Below are 19222 nucleotides of genomic sequence, written 5' to 3'. Positions count from 1 at the left end.
TCGTTTTATTGACGATATTGCGTTTATTTGGTCTGGAGGTTCTGACTCCTTGGCCGATTTTTTAGTGGAGATAAATAAAAATTCATATTTTTTAAATGTTACCGCGGTTACTAGCAAAGAATCAATCAATTTTTTGGATCTTAAAGTTTTTATGCAAGATGGCACTATCCACACTCGTACGTATTTTAAACCCACCGACTCAAAGAGTTATATATCTAAGGACAGTTGCCATCTTCCCAGTTGGCTTTTAAATGTACCAAAAAGCCAATATATTCATCTGCACAGAAACTGTTCACGTCCTCAGGACTTTGAATTAGAGGCTGATACGTTAACCGCAAATTTTCTAAAAAAGGGATATGATGAGTCCCACCTTTCAAAAATTAGAGAAATTATAAGGTGCAAACCACGAACTGAGTTGATTCAGGGCAACAAAAGGAGTAATGTAATGTAATGTAACAGAAGGACAATTAAGCACAAGAGGAGAGGAGGCAAGCGCCACCACCGGGAGCAAAAGAAAACCAGAGAAAAACAGGTCACAACCACAGAGGCAAGAAGCTTCCAAGAAGCGGGAACAGAACTCGTAATTAACATCTCTTAAAAGGTATTAACCCCTTCACAGGTTTCAATCCTAAGTAGAGGACTATCCTTTGCCCCCTGTTCACATACAAACTGGTTTAATTTACAGATGGACTTGGAGAGATTTTTTAGGACAATAAAATTAAAAGAATGGTTTCAGGATAAGAATGCAATGAGTAAAGTAAGAAGTAGTGAATTTGACTCTAAATGTATGGAATTAAGAAAAAGTAGTGACTTTATACCGCCTGTAAATTCTACAATCATAAATGCTTTTGAGAAAGTAGTGAGAAGGGATATAGAGGAAATGAGAGATGGGGTTTCAGATAAATTCAAACATCCTAATGTAACAAGAGAGGAATTCGTGGCATTGCAGGAACTTGTCCATGATGGCGACATCATAATAAAACCCGCAGACAAGGGTGGTGCTGTCGTCATCATGGACAGGTCAAAGTACATCGCAGAAATCAATGGGCAATTAAGTGATGAAAAAGTATACCAAAAATTAGATAGTGACCCCAAATTTAAAATTATGGGGGACATTAAAAACTGCCTACAAGAAGCACTAAATAATAAGATCATAGATCAAGAATTAATGGATTACTTACTTATAGAATTCCCTAGAACTCCAGTATTATACACGACCCCAAAAATCCATAAATCACTGATGGACCCCCCGGGGCGACCAATAGTGTCAGGGGTGGATTCAATATTCAGTAGGATAAGAATATTTCTGGATAAAATCCTCAACCCGATTGCTAGAAACTCTAAATCTTATATTAAAGATACCACTGATTTCTTAAATAAATTGGAATCAATAAAATTAGAAGGGGAAGTGATTTTGGCATCATTTGATGTCATCTCACTTTATACATCATTTGAGCATAGCTCTGGAATACGAGCAGTTGATAAAAAGTTGAATACAATTGAGATATCTGTGGAAGGTAAAGCATTTTTGATAAAATTGTTGGAAATAATTTTAAGGCGGAGCTGCTTCTTATTTGGTGATACGTTCTACTCGCAACAACGTGGTACAGCAATGGGGGCCAATATGGCCCCCGCATATGCAAATCTTGTCATGAGTGTCCTGGAGGGGGACCTCGTCTATGTGTCCCACCACTTCCGGCATGTGCTGGTGTGGAGGAGGTACATAGACAATGTCTTCCTCCTATGGACGGGCACAGAGAGAGAACTTAAGGATTTTCATCAGTACTTGAATAGAATAGATGAAACCATCAAGTTTACATTGATCTCTTCCAAGTCCAGTATACAATTTTTGGATGTCTCTATTAGACAGGATAATGGAGAAATGACAACTACTCTATTCGTTAAAGAAACCGATAAAAATAATCTCCTAACCTTTGACAGCCAGCATCCTCGTAGCATGGTGAGGTCAATACCCCTTAGCCAACTATTAAGGGTACGTAGGATTGTAAAGGAGGAAAGAGAGATAAAGGGTGTCGTGGATATCCTAGTGAAGAAATTCTTAGATAGGGGGTATCCAGTGAGATTACTGAATATAGCAAAAGACACAGTCCTAAAGAGGGATAGAAGGGAGTTACTTGAAAAGAGTGGAAAGAAAAAAAACACTAACTAGGATACCATGTGTGATGACATATACCGAGGAAAGTGGCAATATAGCAGAGGTTATTATGATGCGGATAAAATAATAGTGCGCATGCACAAGGAGAGAAGAGCCGCACATGCATTGTGATTGGCTTACAGTCCACGACAGGGCAGAATGACATCATGACATGCGCAGTAAGGGCTATAGAACGCTGGAAGACATAGCGTCTTCCATGTGGTTTTACCCAGTCCCGGCAGGGTAAGAGATATAAATCATTATATACACTATATCATGTGATATTTTTCTATAAAAGAAAGTATATTAGAGCGTCACTAATGAGAAAAATGTGGAGATTAATATAGCACTTTAGCACATTGCACTTTGTCATATACAGTGCCTACAAGTAGTATTCAACCCCCTGCAGATTTAGCAGGTTTACACATTTGGAATTAACTTGGCATTGTGACATTTGGACTGTAGATCAGCATGGAAGTGTGAAATGCACTGCAGCAAAAAAGAATGTTATTTCTTTGTTTATTTTTTTTTTTAAATTGTGAAAAGTTTTTTCAGAGGGTCATTTATTATTCAACCCCTCATCCCCCCAGAATTCTGTTTGGTTCCCCTAAAGTATTAAGAAGTAGTTCAGGCACAAAGAACAATGAGCTTCACATGTTTGGATTAATTATCTCTTTTTCCAGCCTTTTCTTACTATTTAAGACCCTCCCCAAACTTGTGAACAGCACTCAAACATGGTCAACATGGGAAAGACAAAGGAGCATTCCAAGGCCATCAGAGACAAAATCGTGGAGGGTCACAAGGCTGGCAAGGGGTACAAAACCCTTTCCAAGGAGTTGGGCCTACCTGTCTCCACTGTTGGGAGCATCATCCGGAAGTGGAAGGCTTATGGAACTACTGTTAGCCTTCCACGGCCTGGACAGCCTTTGAAAGTTTCCTCCCGTGCCGAGGCCAGGCTTGTCCGAAGAGTCAAGGCTAACCCAAGGACAACAAGGAAGGAGCTCCGGGAAGATCTCATGGCAGTGGGGACATTGGTTTCAGTCAATACAATAAGTAACGTACTCCACCGCAATGGTCTCCGTTCCAGACGAGCCCGTAAGGTACCTTTACTTTCAAGGCGTCATGTCAAGGCTCGTCTACAGTTTGCTCATGATCACTTGGAAGACTCTGAGACTGACTGGCTCAAGGTTCTCTGGTCTGATGAGACCAAGATCGAGATCTTTGGTGCCAACCACACACGTGACGTTTGGAGACTGGATGGCACTGCATACGACCCCAAGAATACCATCCCTACAGTCAAGCATGGTGGTGGCAGCATCATGCTGTGGGGCTGTTTCTCAGCCAAGGGGCCTGGCCATCTGGTCCGCATTCATGGGAAGATGGATAGCAAGGCCTACCTGGAGATTTTGGCCAAGAACCTCGCTCCTCCATCAAGGATCTTAAGATGGGTCGTCATTTCATCTTCCAACAAGACAACGACCCAAAGCACACAGCCAAGAAAACCAAGGCCTGGTTCAAGAGGCAAAAAATCAAGGTGTTGCAGTGGCCTAGTCAGTCTCCTGACCTTAACCCAATTGAAAACTTGTGGAAGGAGCTCAAGATTAAAGTCCACATGAGACACCCAAAGAACCTAGAGAACTTGGAGAAGATCTGCATGGAGGAGTGGGCCAAGATAACTCCAGAGACCTGTGCCGGCCTGATCAGGTCTTATAAAAGACGATTATTAGCTGTAATTGCAAACAAAGGTTATTCCACAAAATATTAAACCTAGGGGTTGAATAATAATTGACCCACACTTTTATGTTTAAAATTTATAAAAATTTAACTGAGCAACAAAACTTTTTGGTTTGTAAGATTTATGCATCTGTTAATAAATCCTGCTCTTGTTTGAAGTTTGAAGGCTCTAACTTATTTGCATCTTATTAAACCTGCTAAATCTGCAGAGGGTTGAATACTACTTGTAGGCACTGTAAAAGGGACGGCACGGAGGATGTTTTTTGATAAGATGTATTTTAAGAATTATTATGCAAATATATATATGGCTATCATCATAATATGTAAATGATTGTGGATTATGCCTATAAAAACACAACAGTTGTTAACACCCATTGCTTGGGAAAGGCCCAGTGTGAGCCGAAACGTCGCACAGAGATGTGGGTTTGAATAAACTACACACGTTTGCACTTTGAAAAGGATCTGGAGTGCTGCCTTCTTTTTTCTATTTAGTATATATATACATATATATATATCTATATATATAATTGTCTAAGGGTTTTTCCGTCTGTCTGTCTGTCTGTCTGTCCTGGAAATCCCGCATCTCTGATTGGTCGAGGCCGCCAGGCCTCGACCAATCAGCAACGGGCATAGCATGGCGACGATGATGTCATAAAGGTTGCCTCGACCAATCAGCGACGGGCACAGTCTGCCGCGAATTCGCCTCGACCAATCAGCGACGGGCACAGTATCGACGTAGATGTCATAATGGTTGCCATGGCGACGATGATGTCATAAAGGTTGCCTCGACCAATCAGCGACGGGCACAGTCTGTCGCGAATTCTGGAATCATCATTGTCCATATACTACGGGGACATGCATATTCTAGAATACCCGATGCGTTAGAATCGGTCCACAATCTAGTATATATACAGTATATATATATATACACACTGGTCAATAAAATAAAGGGAACACTTAAACAACAGAATATAACTCCAAGTAAATCAAATTTCTGTGAAATCAAACTGTCCACTTAGGAAGCAACACTGATTGACAATCAATTTCACATGCTGTTATGCAAATGGAATAGACAACAGATGGAAATTATTGGCAATTATCAAGACACACTCAATAAAGGAGTGGTTCTGCAGGTGGGGACCACAGACCACATCTCAGTACCAATTCTTTCTGCCTGATGTTTTGGTCACTTTTGAATGTTGGTTGCGCTTTCACACTCGTGGTAGCATGAGACGGACGCTACAACCCACACAAGTGGCTCAGGTAGTGCAGATCATACAGGATGGCACATCAATGCAAGCTGTGGAAAGCAGGTTTGCTGTGTCTGTCAGCGTAGTGTCCAGAGGCTGGAGGTGCTACCAGGAGACAAGCCAGTACACCAGGAGATGTGGAGGGGGCCATAGCAGGGCATCAACCCAGCAGCAGAACCGTTACCTCAGCCTTTGTGCAAGGAGAAACAGGAGGAGCACTGCCAGAGCCCTGCAAAATGACATCCAGCAGGCCACAAATGTGCATGTGTCTGCACAAACGGTTAGAAATCAACTCCATGAGGATGGTCTGAGTGCAGATGGGGGTTGTACTCACAGCCCAACACCGTGCAGGACACTTGGCATTTGCCACAGATCACCAGGATTGGAAAATTTGCCACTGGCGCCCTGTGCTCCTCACAGATGAAAGCAAGTTCACAGTGAGCACATGTGACAGACGTGATAGAGTCTGGAGACACCGTGGAGAGCGATCTGCTGTCTGCAACATCCTTAAGCATGAGCGGTTTGGCAGGGGGTCAGTAATGGTGTGGGGTGGCATTCTTTGGAGGGCCGCAGAGCACTCCATGTGCTCCCCAGAGATAGCCTGACTGCCATTATTTACCGAGATGAGATCCTCAGACCCCTTGTGAGAACATATGCTGGTGCGGTTGGCCCTGGGTTCCTCCTAATAAAGGACAATGCCAGACCTCATGTGGCTGGAGTGTGTCAGCAGTTCCTGCAAGATGAAGGCATTGAAGCTATGGACTGGCCCGCCCATTCCCCAGACCTGAATCTGATTGAACACATCTGGGACATCATGTCTCGCACCATCCACCAACATCATGTTGCACCACAGACTGTCCAGGAGTTGGCGGATGCTTTAGTCCAGGTCTGGGAGGAGATCCCTCAGGAAACCATCCGCCGCCTCATCAGGAGCATGCCCAGGCGTTGTACAGTAGAGAGGTCATACAGGCACGTGCAGGCCAGACACACTACTGAGCATCATTTCCTTGTCTTGAGGCATTTCCACTGAAGTTGAATCAGCCTGTAACTTCATTTTCCACTTTGATTTTGAGCATCATTCCAACTCCAGACCTCCGTGGGATATTAGTTGTGATTTACATTGATCATTTTTAGGTTTTTTTGTTCTCAACACATTCCACTATGTAATGATGAATAAAGATTTACAAGTGGAATATTTCATTCAGTGATATCTAGGATGTGGGATTTTAGTGTTCCCTTTATTTTTTTCGAGCAGTGTATATATACTCATTTCCACTTGAATAGGAAAAAATATTTTCCATAATCAAATTTAGGTCTGTCTGGACAAATGTATGCTCTATAATATACTATTTTAATCGATTTCTTTAACATTAATTCATATAGCTGTTTATATACCTAGCTGTTAATCATATATTTATATATGGTGTGAGTCCTTTTTTGCTTTCTATATTTTTCCAATGCCTATTCCTGAATTTTAACCTTTTTTTTTAAATGCGGAAATAAAATTGAGTATTTTATTATTATTTTTCAGTAGTCACTTCTATTTTTTTTTACATTGGTTGCAAATACCAGACATCTAATGTTAGATTTTGTGTGTTATATATTCTATTTATGAAGTGCAACCCTTTAAATTGTGGGTAACTAATATTGTGAAGTACTGATAATCACTAGACTTCAACAGCCCCTTATATAGATGGTTCCTCCCTGAGCTTCCCACTAATTGCCTTTTCTTACCAAAACTCCTGCAGTTGGCCATAGTTTTAACAGCACACTGGTAAAATAAATGCAGAAACAGTTATATTAATGCATTTCTTAACACAATATAAAACAATTATGATATGATTTTCAGGGGTGCGGAACATTGTTATGCTTTTTGTTTGCATTTCAAAGCTACTTGTAGAAGGATTTGTAATAAAATATGATGTAATAATGGCCATTAATCTTCCTCCAACAGATAATATCTTTGTGACTTGTTTAATTATTTAATGTGTTCCACCCTATATGTGGTGTGTATATATAGAGAGCGATGAGCCGTCTGTATAACAGAATATTTACTACATTGAGAATACAAGTGACAGGTGAGTATACTGATGTACAGCAAAATATATTGTGGCGCTGAGTTATGGAAAAATATCTAAGTGATGTTATATATTTTTATGCCAAAAAAGGAAAAGCAATATACAAGCAATATATTTACAGGCTAATAAGAAACCATAACATTTTATGCTTTCCGAGGCCAGAGGTCTTTTTATCAAGCAAGTTATGACAAACCTGCCAGATGAATGGTCCACTATCCTCGGAAAGCTTGTGTATATGATTTTACTGGTAAGCTATTATAGGTATCCCTATAGTAATTTTAACTGTTGCACAAAAATTGTTTTACAAGTTTTTTTTTAGGCTCAGGGCAGAAGTTTATAGTCACTCTGATGGCAGATTGCCGATCTGTGGTAGGGTGCGGTGTGGATGCCGTCACTATTCTCCGATATTGCCCGTGCTAGTTGGCTGTCACGTGGCTGAATGTATGTGATTTGCATACTTGCAGACGTTTTGTCCCAAGCCTGGACAATCCCTTTAACGTCATAGTTAAGTCTCTTGTAATGTATGTATATTGTGAACAACTGACCCAAGGGTTAGAATAAGACATTTGGAAACTTTTGCTGCTCTTTTCTCAGTTATTTATAGTCACTGTAAGCTGTGAAGCAGAAGAGTAAAAAGTTTGGGGGTTTACAGTTGTAAACTTTCTTTTGCAGCACAATGTCGTCAATTGGAGACCTTTTATCTCCTATTGATATTGCTAACGCCTTGGCTTCTGTACAAGGTAAGTGACAGATTCCAAGTGAAGAAATTATATTTGATTTATTGCTTATTTATGATTATTGTAGTTATTATTTATTAGGCCAGGTTCAGAACTGACATTTTTCCATTTTTGGATGAGACTTGTCCATTGACAGGTGCACAAAGAAATGGATGCCACACAGTTTATTCTATATATACAGTATATACTTAACGGATACCTACTTTTCATACATTTGTCTGAACCTGGTCTTACTGTAGAGATATATACAGACGTCAATATTACATTTTGTGGATTGTCAGTGCATAATAGGAGTAAGGGTATGTGCACATGAACCTGCAGTTTTTTTTAAGCAGAAAATGCTTCAGGCAACAGTGGCACTTTTTTTCCCTGAAGTGTCTTGAGTCATCTTTTTTCTATCTTTTCCTGGGTGTTTTTTCAACACGGTATTGCCAGCCGGTATTTATTTTATTTTATTTTTTTAGGGTTTTTTCCTAGGTTTTTGTGACTTATTTTTACTGTCTATTTCTGGTATTTTTTTTACTCAGTTGAATAATTTAAAAAAACACTAGTGGTTTTTTTTTTTATACAAAAACGATAGCAAAATACTGGGAAATATGTCTGGGCGTCTTTTGAACTTTTCAATGAACTTGTATTGTAAAGTAAAGAGCATCCTCCAAACAGAAAACGCCCGTAAAACCGTCAGGTCACTTCTTATCCGCTTGGCGATTTTTCAAAACTTGAAGTAGTTAAAAAAAATTCTAAAGCCTGAACATATGAACAGCAAGTCGATCTACTTAGAAATGTATATGTTGATTCTTTTGAGCATTTTCTGCTAAGTTTTCCAGACGATTTCCGCTGTGGAATCCACCTGAAAAAAACGTTGTGTTTATAAACCCTAATTTAAAAGGAATCAGTCAGCAGCTTTTTTCTATGTAATCTGAAGACAGCAGCAGGAGAGGGTTTGAAACACAGAATTCAGGGATGTGTCACTTATTAGACTGTGTGCTGTTGTTTACTTACAATGAAGGTTTTACCACCAGGTCATTATCACTGCGTGGACTACAGCTCGCACAACTGTTAGCCTGCCCACGCCCCCTCCACTGACAAGCAGCTCACTGTCAGTAGACATTGTACATAAAAAGCTGTGGTGTGGGCAGGGTTAATTTTCTGAGCTCTGCTACTTGCAACACCTAAGAACTCTGTGTCACAGAGTTCATCGCATATTCATCACCTTAATGAGCGGTACCACGTGACAGCTCACACAGGACGAGCTGCCGGCACTGAGATCAGGCATCGCAGGAGTTGGGTGAGTATTTCTCTTCAAGCTGGCGGGCGCACGGGGTTGGGGTGGGCTGGTAGGTGGGAGGTGACCCCAAACTTTAATTTAAACAAAAAAACTTGATCTTTCATCCCTTTTCTCCTGCTAGCGCTGCTTTCAGCCAAGCAGGAGAGAAGGGATGAATGCCAGCTTCAGCACCACACGCAGGGGACAGCGCTTACTGTAGCGCTGTCTCTCCTACCGTGGTATGTGCACACGGAGGAGAGTGCACACTGTTCTCCGTGTGCAGGTGTGCGGGATGCTTTGCGGACCGTGCTGCCGGAGATTCTTTTTTTAGTCTATCCTAATGTTTTAGTAATGCTAAGGATTTATAATAAAAAAAATGTATTTCATATTTTTACATGGATACTAATGTACTTGATAAATGTATAAAGCAATGTTTAAAAGAAATCAAGAAAAAAGGATGGAATATAATTTCTTAAGGGGAACCTGTCATGTCAAAAAAACACTGTTAACCTGCAGATATGGAGTTAATAGAGTTCTAAAAGCGGTGTGGTTGCTGCACTTAAAGCCCAGGTACCGTGAGAAAATTAACTTTATTCCTTTCAACAGCCTCCTGCTTTCAGTCATTGAGCCGGCCCACTTTTAGTCACTACTCAGTATATAGTGACCAGTGGCTATAACCGTGCCCCGGCACTGGGACCGCCGGCTCAGCAGGGACAGTGCTGATCACTATGTAATGAGCCGTGACTGAAATCCTGTCTCTATATAAACAAAGTTTATTTACTCCTGGTAGCCAGGCTTTTAGTGCGGCAGCCTCACGGCTTTAGAACACCATTGCCTTGCAGATTAACACCATATATGTAGGTTAATAGCTTTTTTTACATGATATATTCCCTTTAAGTCTATCATAGTTTTATTACTTAAAATTATTATTATTTTTTTTTTATACATATATATAAAGCTCCCAACTCCTTTGAGTACAAAAGTTTCTTCCAGAAGACTGGTATGGTCAACATCAAGTCTGCTGAAATAGTAAAAAGGATTTTCAACTTCCTGGACAGAGACACAGATGGAGTCCTTGAATATGACGACGTTTCGTAAGGATACAGCCTAAATGCTTTATTCAAAAATATCAGAAGTAGATTCTTATACTGAACCATACATAAGTCTAATATTTTTGGAAACTTTTAACCAAGCACCAAATAATCTGAGCCTTCAGTTATTGTTCTAACAAGTATGACAATATATAGACTCTCACAACAATGTTCTTAATTATCAGATTTGTCCTGGTGAGCTTCGGGCCTAATTCCAGGAAGCTGACTTCTGCTGAGATTGAAGCTTTCATAAGATCTGGTTCTGGATCTTCTGGATCTAATATCAGTGGCAAAATTTCATTTGATGGTAAGGAAGGTTTTTATTATATAACTTTTATACATGTGCATTGCAAGTGTATTCGCAGTAAATTTACGCCTTACCAATTACATAACTTTGCTATATAAAATAGATATGTTGTACAATACACATCATTCATACTTGCCAATTTTTAGGCAAGACCTTTCAGGATTCTGTTAATTGTGGAGAGTGAAGCACATTGTTTTTTTTACTATTCTTGTGACCATGCCCTCATTTTCCAAGCATAGCACCTCTCCAAAACTCATCTACACCAGTTATCCACCCCCTGAATTTAGCAAAATTCAGGGGGTGGATAACCCCTTGCTAATCGAGCTAATTTTGACCTAAATGACCAGGCCAAATTTTTAAATTCTGACCACTGTCAGTTTATATGGTAATAGCTCTGGAACGCTTCAATGGATCCCATTGATTCTGAGAATATTTTTTGTGACATATTGTACTTTGTGATAGTGTTGAAATTTCTTTGATATGACTTGCGTTTATTTATGAAAAATCACATAAATTTGGCAAATTTAGAAAATTTTGCAATTTTCAAACTCTTAACTTTTGTGAGTTATGCCAAACAAAATAGTTCATAAATAACATTTCCGAAATGTTCTACTTTTCATCAGCACAATTTTGAAAACATGATTTCTTTTGTTAGGAAGTTAGATGGGTTAAAAGTTGACTAGAAATGTCAAATTTTTCCAACAATATTTACAAAGCCATTTTTTTAGGGACCACAACACATTTGAAGTCACTTTGAGGGGCCTATATGACAGAAAATGCCCCAAAAGTGACACCATTCTAAAAACTGCTCCCACTCAAGGTCCTGAAAACCTCGTTCAAGAAGTTTATTAACCCTTCAGTTACTTCACGACAACTGAAGCAATGTGGAAGGAAAAAGTGAACATTTAACTTTTTTCACAAAAATTTACTTTAGACCTAATCTTTTTTATTTTCACAAGGGTAACATGAGAAGATGGACCCCAAAATTTGTTGTACAATTTCTCTTCAGTATGTGAATATCCCATATACGGGGGAAATTCACTGTTTGTGCGCATGGAAAGGAAGGAGCACTGTTTGACTTTTTGAATGCAAAATTGGATGGAATCCAGAGTTGATGCCATGTTGAGTTTAGAGAGCCCCGATGTGCCTAAACAGTGGAAACCCCCCACAAGTGACCCCATTTTGGAAATCAAATCCCTCAAGGATTGTATCCAGGGGTATAGTGAGCATTCAGACCCCACAGGTACGACCCAGAATTTTATAAGATTAGATTGTCATATTGAATATATTGTTATTAGTGTTGAGCGCAAGTGCTTGCTACTCCAGTTTGCATCGGGTGCCCGGGTATGCACCAAATATCCTAATGACGATAGTGAACAAGGCATAACTCCTAGTTTTGTGTTATCAGCAAATTTAATCAGTTTACCCTCAATTCCTTAATCTAAATTATTGATAAAGATGTTGAACAACACAGGGCCAAGGACAGAGCCTTGTGGTACAACACTTGAGATATTCTTCCAACTGGATGTGCAGCCATTTATGACCACTCTTTGGGCCCAATCACTAATCACTAATAGTTACCTTGTCCATTCCATACATACTAATTTTTTCAATAAGGATGGTATGAGATACTTTGTCAATTGCTTTGCTGAAGTGGAGATATACTATATCTACAGCATTTCCCTGATCCAACCAGTCAGTGATTCTGTCATAGAAGGAAATTACGTTAGTCTGACATGACTTATTAGTTACAAACCCATGCTGGCTCTGGTTAATCACTTCATTCTTATCCAAGTACTTGCATACAGGTTGTTTAATAATTTGTTCAAAGAACCTTCCTGGTATTGAAGTCAACCTCACAGCCCTGTAGTTCCCTGGGTCCACCTTATTCCTCTTTTTGAAGATAGGGACAACATTTGCTCTTCACCAATCTTAGGGGAGTTTTCAAAGATTATGGAGAGTAGTTCAATAATTTCTTTTATCCCCTTCTGTACCCTGGAATGTAATTCATCTGAACATGGAGGCGTGTTAGCTATGTATTTCCTCACTATCTCTTAGTTTATAGATAGTGTGGATTCTTTTATTCCTTCGACAGCACACTGAAGTTAAGTTGATGTTACATTTACTTTCTGAGAGAAAACAGATGTAAAATAGGAATTTAAAAGTTCATTTTTTTCCCCAGTTCACCATTTTCATCCTGTAAAAATCCTATAGCAACTTTTGACTTTTCTTTTGACATACCCCAAAATCCTTTCTTATTGCTTTTGACATCTCTTGCAAGCCTTAATTCATTATTAGCTTTAGTAATCTGATGCTTGCCCTGCGAGTTCTGCAGACTGCATTATATTCTTCTTTAGATATGCCTCCCTCTTTCAATTTGATATACATTTCTTTCTTCCTTTTTAGCATGGGTTTTAGTTCTGTGTTTATCCATCCTAGTTTCCATAAATGCTTCCTATTCTTCTCTCTTTTAGGGATTGTTAACTTGGCAATATTGGTGTTTTTAGAAACAGCACGTTTAAGTCCTGCCCCAGTCCCACCCAGGAATGTTCCTGACCCCACCTAAGAACATCACTAAAATGAGTACAACCACCAAATTTGTGTTGGGTTTACCCATTTAATATTAGCCTGGGTTACCAGTGGTATTGATTTGAACACTATGATTATTAAATTCTTAATGTACATTTAATAAACTTTGAAATTCTAATCATTTTTCTCTTAAAGGGGATATCTGGAACTTTAATAAAAGGCATGTAGTTGCTAACACAGGCAACTACCTGTCTATTCTACTCGACACCGGTCATTGACTGCTTCTGCCGGAGATTCATCTGCTCCCTGTCAAATGAGCAGCAGTTTCTCTTCTGGTTGACAGGGTGGTCCTACTGGTGTCATGCTGATTGACCGCCGGCTTCCACCAAAAAGAAGTGGAGAGAAGGCTGTCAATCAGCATGACTCCAGTAGTCCCGCCCTGTCAACAGGAAAAGAAACTGCCGCTCTGTTGACATGGACCCCAGCATAGAGCGGAAGTTGTTGACCGCTCTATGCTGGGCACAAGAGGCAGGTAGTTAGCAACTACCAGCCTATTAGTGCTTAGGCACATTTTTTTAAGTCCTGGATATCCCTCTTAAAGAATCAGTAAGACCTTAGGACGCTGAAGGATTTTACTGATGGCTACATCCTCAGGGGGAATCTGGACTATCAGAATTTACTCGTACTTCTCAACATGACAAGTCATCTGTACCAATAGGGTGTTCTCCAGGTTGACCAAAATACAATCCTCGACAAGAAATAAGGGTAATGGAATTATGGAAATCAAAAGACCTGTTACTGAAGTGAAAATAAAGAAAAAATAGAACATTTTGAAAACATCTTGATTAATTCAGTACCGAACATAAGCGGCACATAAACAAATCCTCACACTTACACACACTGACTGCTATGAATAAGATTTATTTTTTTTTAACTGATTTTTTTTGTACTCTTTTCATTTTGAGATCATTTTCATTGAAAGTTTTAAAGACAAACTATTGATTTCTTAGAATGTAACAGATAAATATTAAGCTGATGGATGGGATTGGTGGAGGGGTGCACAAGAAGGAGACTAGACCCGCTCAATGAGATTATTAATGGGTGTAAAGAAAAATAGAAAAAGACAGCTCACCAATGCGGCAAAAGTCCAGTGTGCACGGAATGATGTCTGGCCACATGTGAGTTAGCAAAAAATGTAGGAGTAAATTGGTTCTAACTGATGGGTAATTTATAAAACTTGATGCTTTGTTTAGAACATTCTAAATTAGCAAATGACATGGTAGAAGAATTGGGAAAAAAGTGATGCGTTTGGAACGCTATCCGGCGTTCTTTGTCACAGCTAGAAAGAAAGGGTTTTTTTCCCAGCAAGCATAAGTATTCCCATTGACCAATGAAAACATAATCAGAACATGCGTTGATAAAACAATGAAAACAAATCAGCATAAAAAGAAAAAACAACAAAGAATATTAAAAACATGTTAACATAATCTATGCAAAAAGAAATGAACATTTAATATTAATCAATATATCAATTGCAATTCAGAAAATGTAATTTATATAATTAGATGTTCTATTTGCCAGAAAATGCATGTAGGCTGCACAACACATAAATTGAAAGTTCATGTGAATGAGCATCTCATTGACATATCTAATACAAGCAAATCGCAATATTTCTGCTGCTGCTTCGAAACAGGGTGTTTTTGTGTTTTTGCACAGATTATGTTTACAATTTTTTAGTATTCCTTGATGCTTTTTTCTTTGTATGCTGATTAGTTTTAGTTAATTGTTTTATTAACACATGTTCTAATCATATTTTCGTTGGTCAACGGGAATACATAATTTGCATTTTTGCTGCATTTTTTTCTTAAGGCAAAACCTGCTCTCTTGGCCGTAAGAAACTTGCAAAAAAAAAGCAGGTTTTGCTTAGTTTTTGTTGCGTTTTTTCCTGCGTTTTTGTCAAAGTACATTTGTCTCTTGTACATGCTGATAAAGTTTAGTGCCAAAAAAATCTGATTCTACTTCATCAGGTTTTTGCACCAAAAACGCAAGACGTGATACCTGCAATTTTTCTTCTTTTTTTGCACCACCAATTGCTTTCAATGGTGAAAAATGCTGAAAAAAAACTGTACACTAGATATGCTTCATATCTGGTGGCTATGCCCAACAGTGCGCAGATTTTGGACCAGGATATACCACCTGATCCTCTCTATAACAAATGTCAACCTCAGGAAAAACCCTTGGGAAGCTCTATTAAACAAACGTATCCCCAATATTTCTAAATATTCCCGAACCCTCATCACATTTATATTCTTGGCAGGTAAACAAACTATAGCATCGGCATGGAAAAAAACAAACTTAGAACTATCTGGGGTTAAATCACTTCTCTCTTGGTATATGATAAATTAAAACCTATTGGCCATACTCACGGACAAAGTGGGCAAATTTGAACTTATTTGCTTCCATGGGCAGAATATGCAAACCATACCCCTTTCGCCATACCAGTATCTCGGATGACGAACTCTGATTCTCAGAACTCCGATTGAACTAGCCATCTGGGTATGGACGTAATACAATTTCTTCTCGGGTCTTTCCTCCCCCCCTCCCCCACTATCTCTTTTGGTTACTTGTTAGTACGTTAACTGGGTATATTCCCCTTTTCTTTGTTGTATACTGTAATATGTAAATATACCACAGTATTGTTTTTTTTTCCCTCTGTACCATATTTGCAAATTTCAATAAAAATTTATTGATAAAAAAAATAAATGCTGAAAAAACACTGAAAGAAGTGACATGTTGCAAAACCAAGGCATTGTACAAAATACTGAGGCCAAAAAAAGCCAATCTGTGTACATGACATTCCTAAAACCTCATAGACTTTTCTGTTACTGTAAAACGCAGCTGAAAATTTGCATTAAAAAGAATCTGTCACCTCAATTTTGCCCTATAAACTGAGGCCACTGCCATGATGGGCTTATCTATAGCATTCTGGAATGCTGCAGATAAGCCCCCGATGTAACCTGAAAGATAAGAAAAACAAGTTAGATTATACTCACCCAGGGGCGGTCCCGGTGCGGTCCGGTCCAATGGGCGTCGTGGTCCGGGTCCGGCGCCTCCCATCTTCATACCATGTCGTCCTCTTCTTTGCTTTGTTTTGCTTTTGTGACAAAAAATGCTGGATAGTGTTAGAAACACATTGCATTTTTCCTTCCACTATGTGCATTTGCTATTTTTTTAAATGTTGTAAATAATCATCAAGTTTTAATATCTACCCAGGAGCTGGAATTATCTGTTACAGTTCCCATTATATGGTTGGTTGAGGAGTGTTCTGCAACACTGAACACACTTAGTTACACAAATTATCAAGATCCACTGCTGGCAGCTCCCTTTGAAAAGCTGATAGAACTTGTACCCATTATAGTCTTTGGGCATATTTACATGTCTGTGTTTTTTATAGACTTATTGGCTTCCCCCCAAAAAAATAAAAGGACTTGTCCTATTTTGATCCCACTCTGGACTCAAACTTACCAATGCAAGTGTATGTGCCTGATAAAATACTAGAATGCCATCCTAATTGCATCTTAGGGCAGCCCTGTTTTCATGTTTAATATAAGCAACGATAAGAATAATCATTTTCAAAACTGTTCTATGTTTTCAGGTTTTATTAATAGTATTACAAAATTATAATTTGTTATAAAACAAATAAACCACAATTCTGTCTATTCTCTTTTCAGAGTTCGAGGCTATGGTGAGGTCTGCAAAAGAATGAGAAGAAGACAAGAATTTAACCCCTATTGTTTTCCTAAGAGGCAACTGATTATTGGCAGACAATTATCTGTGCATTTTTTTATACTCATGGCATTGATATAATGTGTGTATGTAAACTCTCCTTGCAAATGCTGAAAAAACATGTAATCTACTCTGAGTATTTAAAGGGGTTGTCCACTACTTTACATGTCAAGGGCATGTAAACTGACTGCAATAGATAAGCCCTTTACTAAATACCTTATTTTACCAAATACTTCTGCAACATGAGTTGTTCTTCTGGTCACATAATTACTGGCCGAGAATCTCTAGGCTTTATGTGATGTCAAGACAGATTCTTCCTCCGTTCCTGGCTATGGAAAGCGACACATTGATGGAATTTGCCATACGGGTGGGCCAGGCTGCAATTAGAAGAGCTCACCCTGTTTAAGTCAATCCTGCCAGCTGTCCCTGCAGACACAGCTCTCCCATGAATCTGTATGTATACAGCAATGTATGTGCATATACATGTACACACTGCTGTATACCCTGTGTAAAGTATATTCACCCTTCTGTATACCGTTTTATACGAATATATTCAGATCTCTCCCCATCCAATTGATCAATCTTATTTATTGATCCATTCCGTGCCATCCATCCCAATATCCAATGTTTTGAGGAGTAGGGAATAATCTTTATTGTCAGGGCTGGTGTAATGGTGCTTTGTGCATCACTTCTATTCCCTACAGTGTCCTATACAGGAAATAGTGCTGGGGTTGTGTGTGAAACTGGTGGAGGGGTGTAGGCAGAGTCACAGGTCTATGATCACTGTTGGCTTTCAGCCCAGCACAAGAAATGAAGGGAAATGTATTAAGAAGGGAACAGAGGATTATAAAAGCACCACTACAGCATTGTTTATTTTATATTTCATTTTTTTTTTTTTATGTCACGTTCCCTGACCCTAGCCTTATATTTACTAGCTGCTGTCTTCAGCCAGGACATAGGAAGCGAGGTAGAGAAGAATTAAGCAAAATGAAACTTGGCAGAAAAGCTCTATGGGTTATTTAGGGGCATTTATCCTTAAGAATTAATGGCAAAACCAGTAACTCAGTCAGGGTAGTGGACAACGTCTTTAATGTTATGTCTTCACTCCCCATGAAATCAGAGAGCACCAGAGGAACTACATACAGAGCACTGAACATGTGTAGTGTTTCTATCTTGCTTTAGCTAGACCTTAAAGAGTGACCATTGTTTTAATTGTTATTTTGCTAATCAATAATACAAGTAAAAATAAGCAATTCTGTAATATATCTTATCAGAGAAATCTGCTTCTTTCTCCTCCTGGACTGAACTTTCACTCTCAATGTAGCGGGAAAATCTGACAGATTTTCCCATTACTGAGATAGGAGATGGCAGTTGGTGCTTCTAAAATTCTATGGAGAGAGGAGGAGCTAGAGGCCGACACAGACATTCTGCTGTAAGTTCCATAGAACCAACTGTCATCTCCTATCTCTGTAATGGGCAAATCTGTATAAACTGAAGACAGATTTTACCCTTGATTTGAGAGCGAATGATCAGTCCAGGAGAAGAAAGAAGCAGATTTGTCTGATATATTACAAAATTTCTTATTTCCATGTGTACTATTTATACATGCAATAAATATTAAACTGGTGGTTATGTGCTATAAGAAAGCTGTATCTGCTGCTAACAATATTGGGAGGATTCTTATCACCCTCTCCAAGACTATGGAGCACAACTGAAAAGTGCAGGGTCTATTTTGGGATCCATGGTGGCAAATTACCACTTGGTCCAATTCCTCTCCTTATTATACTTAATTTGACATGTTAAAAACTACTCTATGTACAATGAGTGATCTAGATCATATTTAGCGTTTCATGATGGTCCTCCTGTGAAATCCCTGGGAGTTTTGAGTTTCTTACCAGTTACTGTCAAATATCTGTTAGCCTGGAGTGAATAAGGGGTTAAAAACATTGAAATAATTTGTTAGTAGTGGTGTTTGATGGTTATTGGTTAATATTTAGGAAGATTTAATGACTTGCACTATATAATGTCAATATAGTGCATAATATTGAGCTTTAGGATGATAAAGGTGTTTATGGTGCTGGGTCTAGTGCATGAAAATGTTTCTACAATAACCTATAATGTATCTACAGCTTACCTTACCTGAACGTCCTTCATATAACAATAAAATTACATGATGAAATTCAATCTGCCTCCAGCTGCCTCTTTTCCAAACACGTTGGAATTTATATTGTTCTCATCAACTCCATAATGAATCCCTGACCGTATATAGAGGATCTGTGTGCGTGGGG

General features: G+C 38.9%; 2 protein-coding genes across 2 annotated transcripts in view; both read left to right on the top strand.

The window, feature by feature from the left end:
• LOC143785799 (parvalbumin beta-like) overlaps positions 1-19222 on the top strand; it is a 363578-nt gene that overhangs the window by 293966 nt on the left and 50390 nt on the right. The window lies entirely within an intron of this gene.
• LOC143784912 (parvalbumin beta-like) lies at positions 7894-19116 on the top strand. The gene is made up of 4 exons (XM_077273544.1): positions 7894-7957; positions 10180-10315; positions 10498-10619; positions 16880-19116. The coding sequence occupies exons 1-4, from the start codon at positions 7894-7896 to the stop codon at positions 16912-16914; spliced, it is 357 nt and encodes a 118-aa protein (XP_077129659.1). The 3' UTR covers positions 16915-19116.

The sequence above is a fragment of the Ranitomeya variabilis genome, chromosome 7 (assembly GCF_051348905.1).
Source record: "Ranitomeya variabilis isolate aRanVar5 chromosome 7, aRanVar5.hap1, whole genome shotgun sequence".
NCBI classification, from domain to species: Eukaryota; Metazoa; Chordata; class Amphibia; order Anura; family Dendrobatidae; genus Ranitomeya; species Ranitomeya variabilis.
The sequence above is the reverse complement of the archived record's forward strand: the minus strand, read 5'-3'. Positions and strand labels throughout refer to the sequence as shown.

Bases quoted from the DNA above. Each gene is read 5' to 3' on its own strand.
- LOC143784912 (XM_077273544.1), top strand. From the start codon at position 7,894: ATGTCGTCAATTGGAGACCTTTTATCTCCTATTGATATTGCTAACGCC. The intron at 7,958-10,179 runs GTAAGTGACAGA...ATATATATAAAG, and splicing joins CGCCTTGGCTTCTGTACAAG to CTCCCAACTCCTTTGAGTAC. The intron at 10,620-16,879 runs GTAAGGAAGGTT...TTCTCTTTTCAG, and splicing joins TGGCAAAATTTCATTTGATG to AGTTCGAGGCTATGGTGAGG.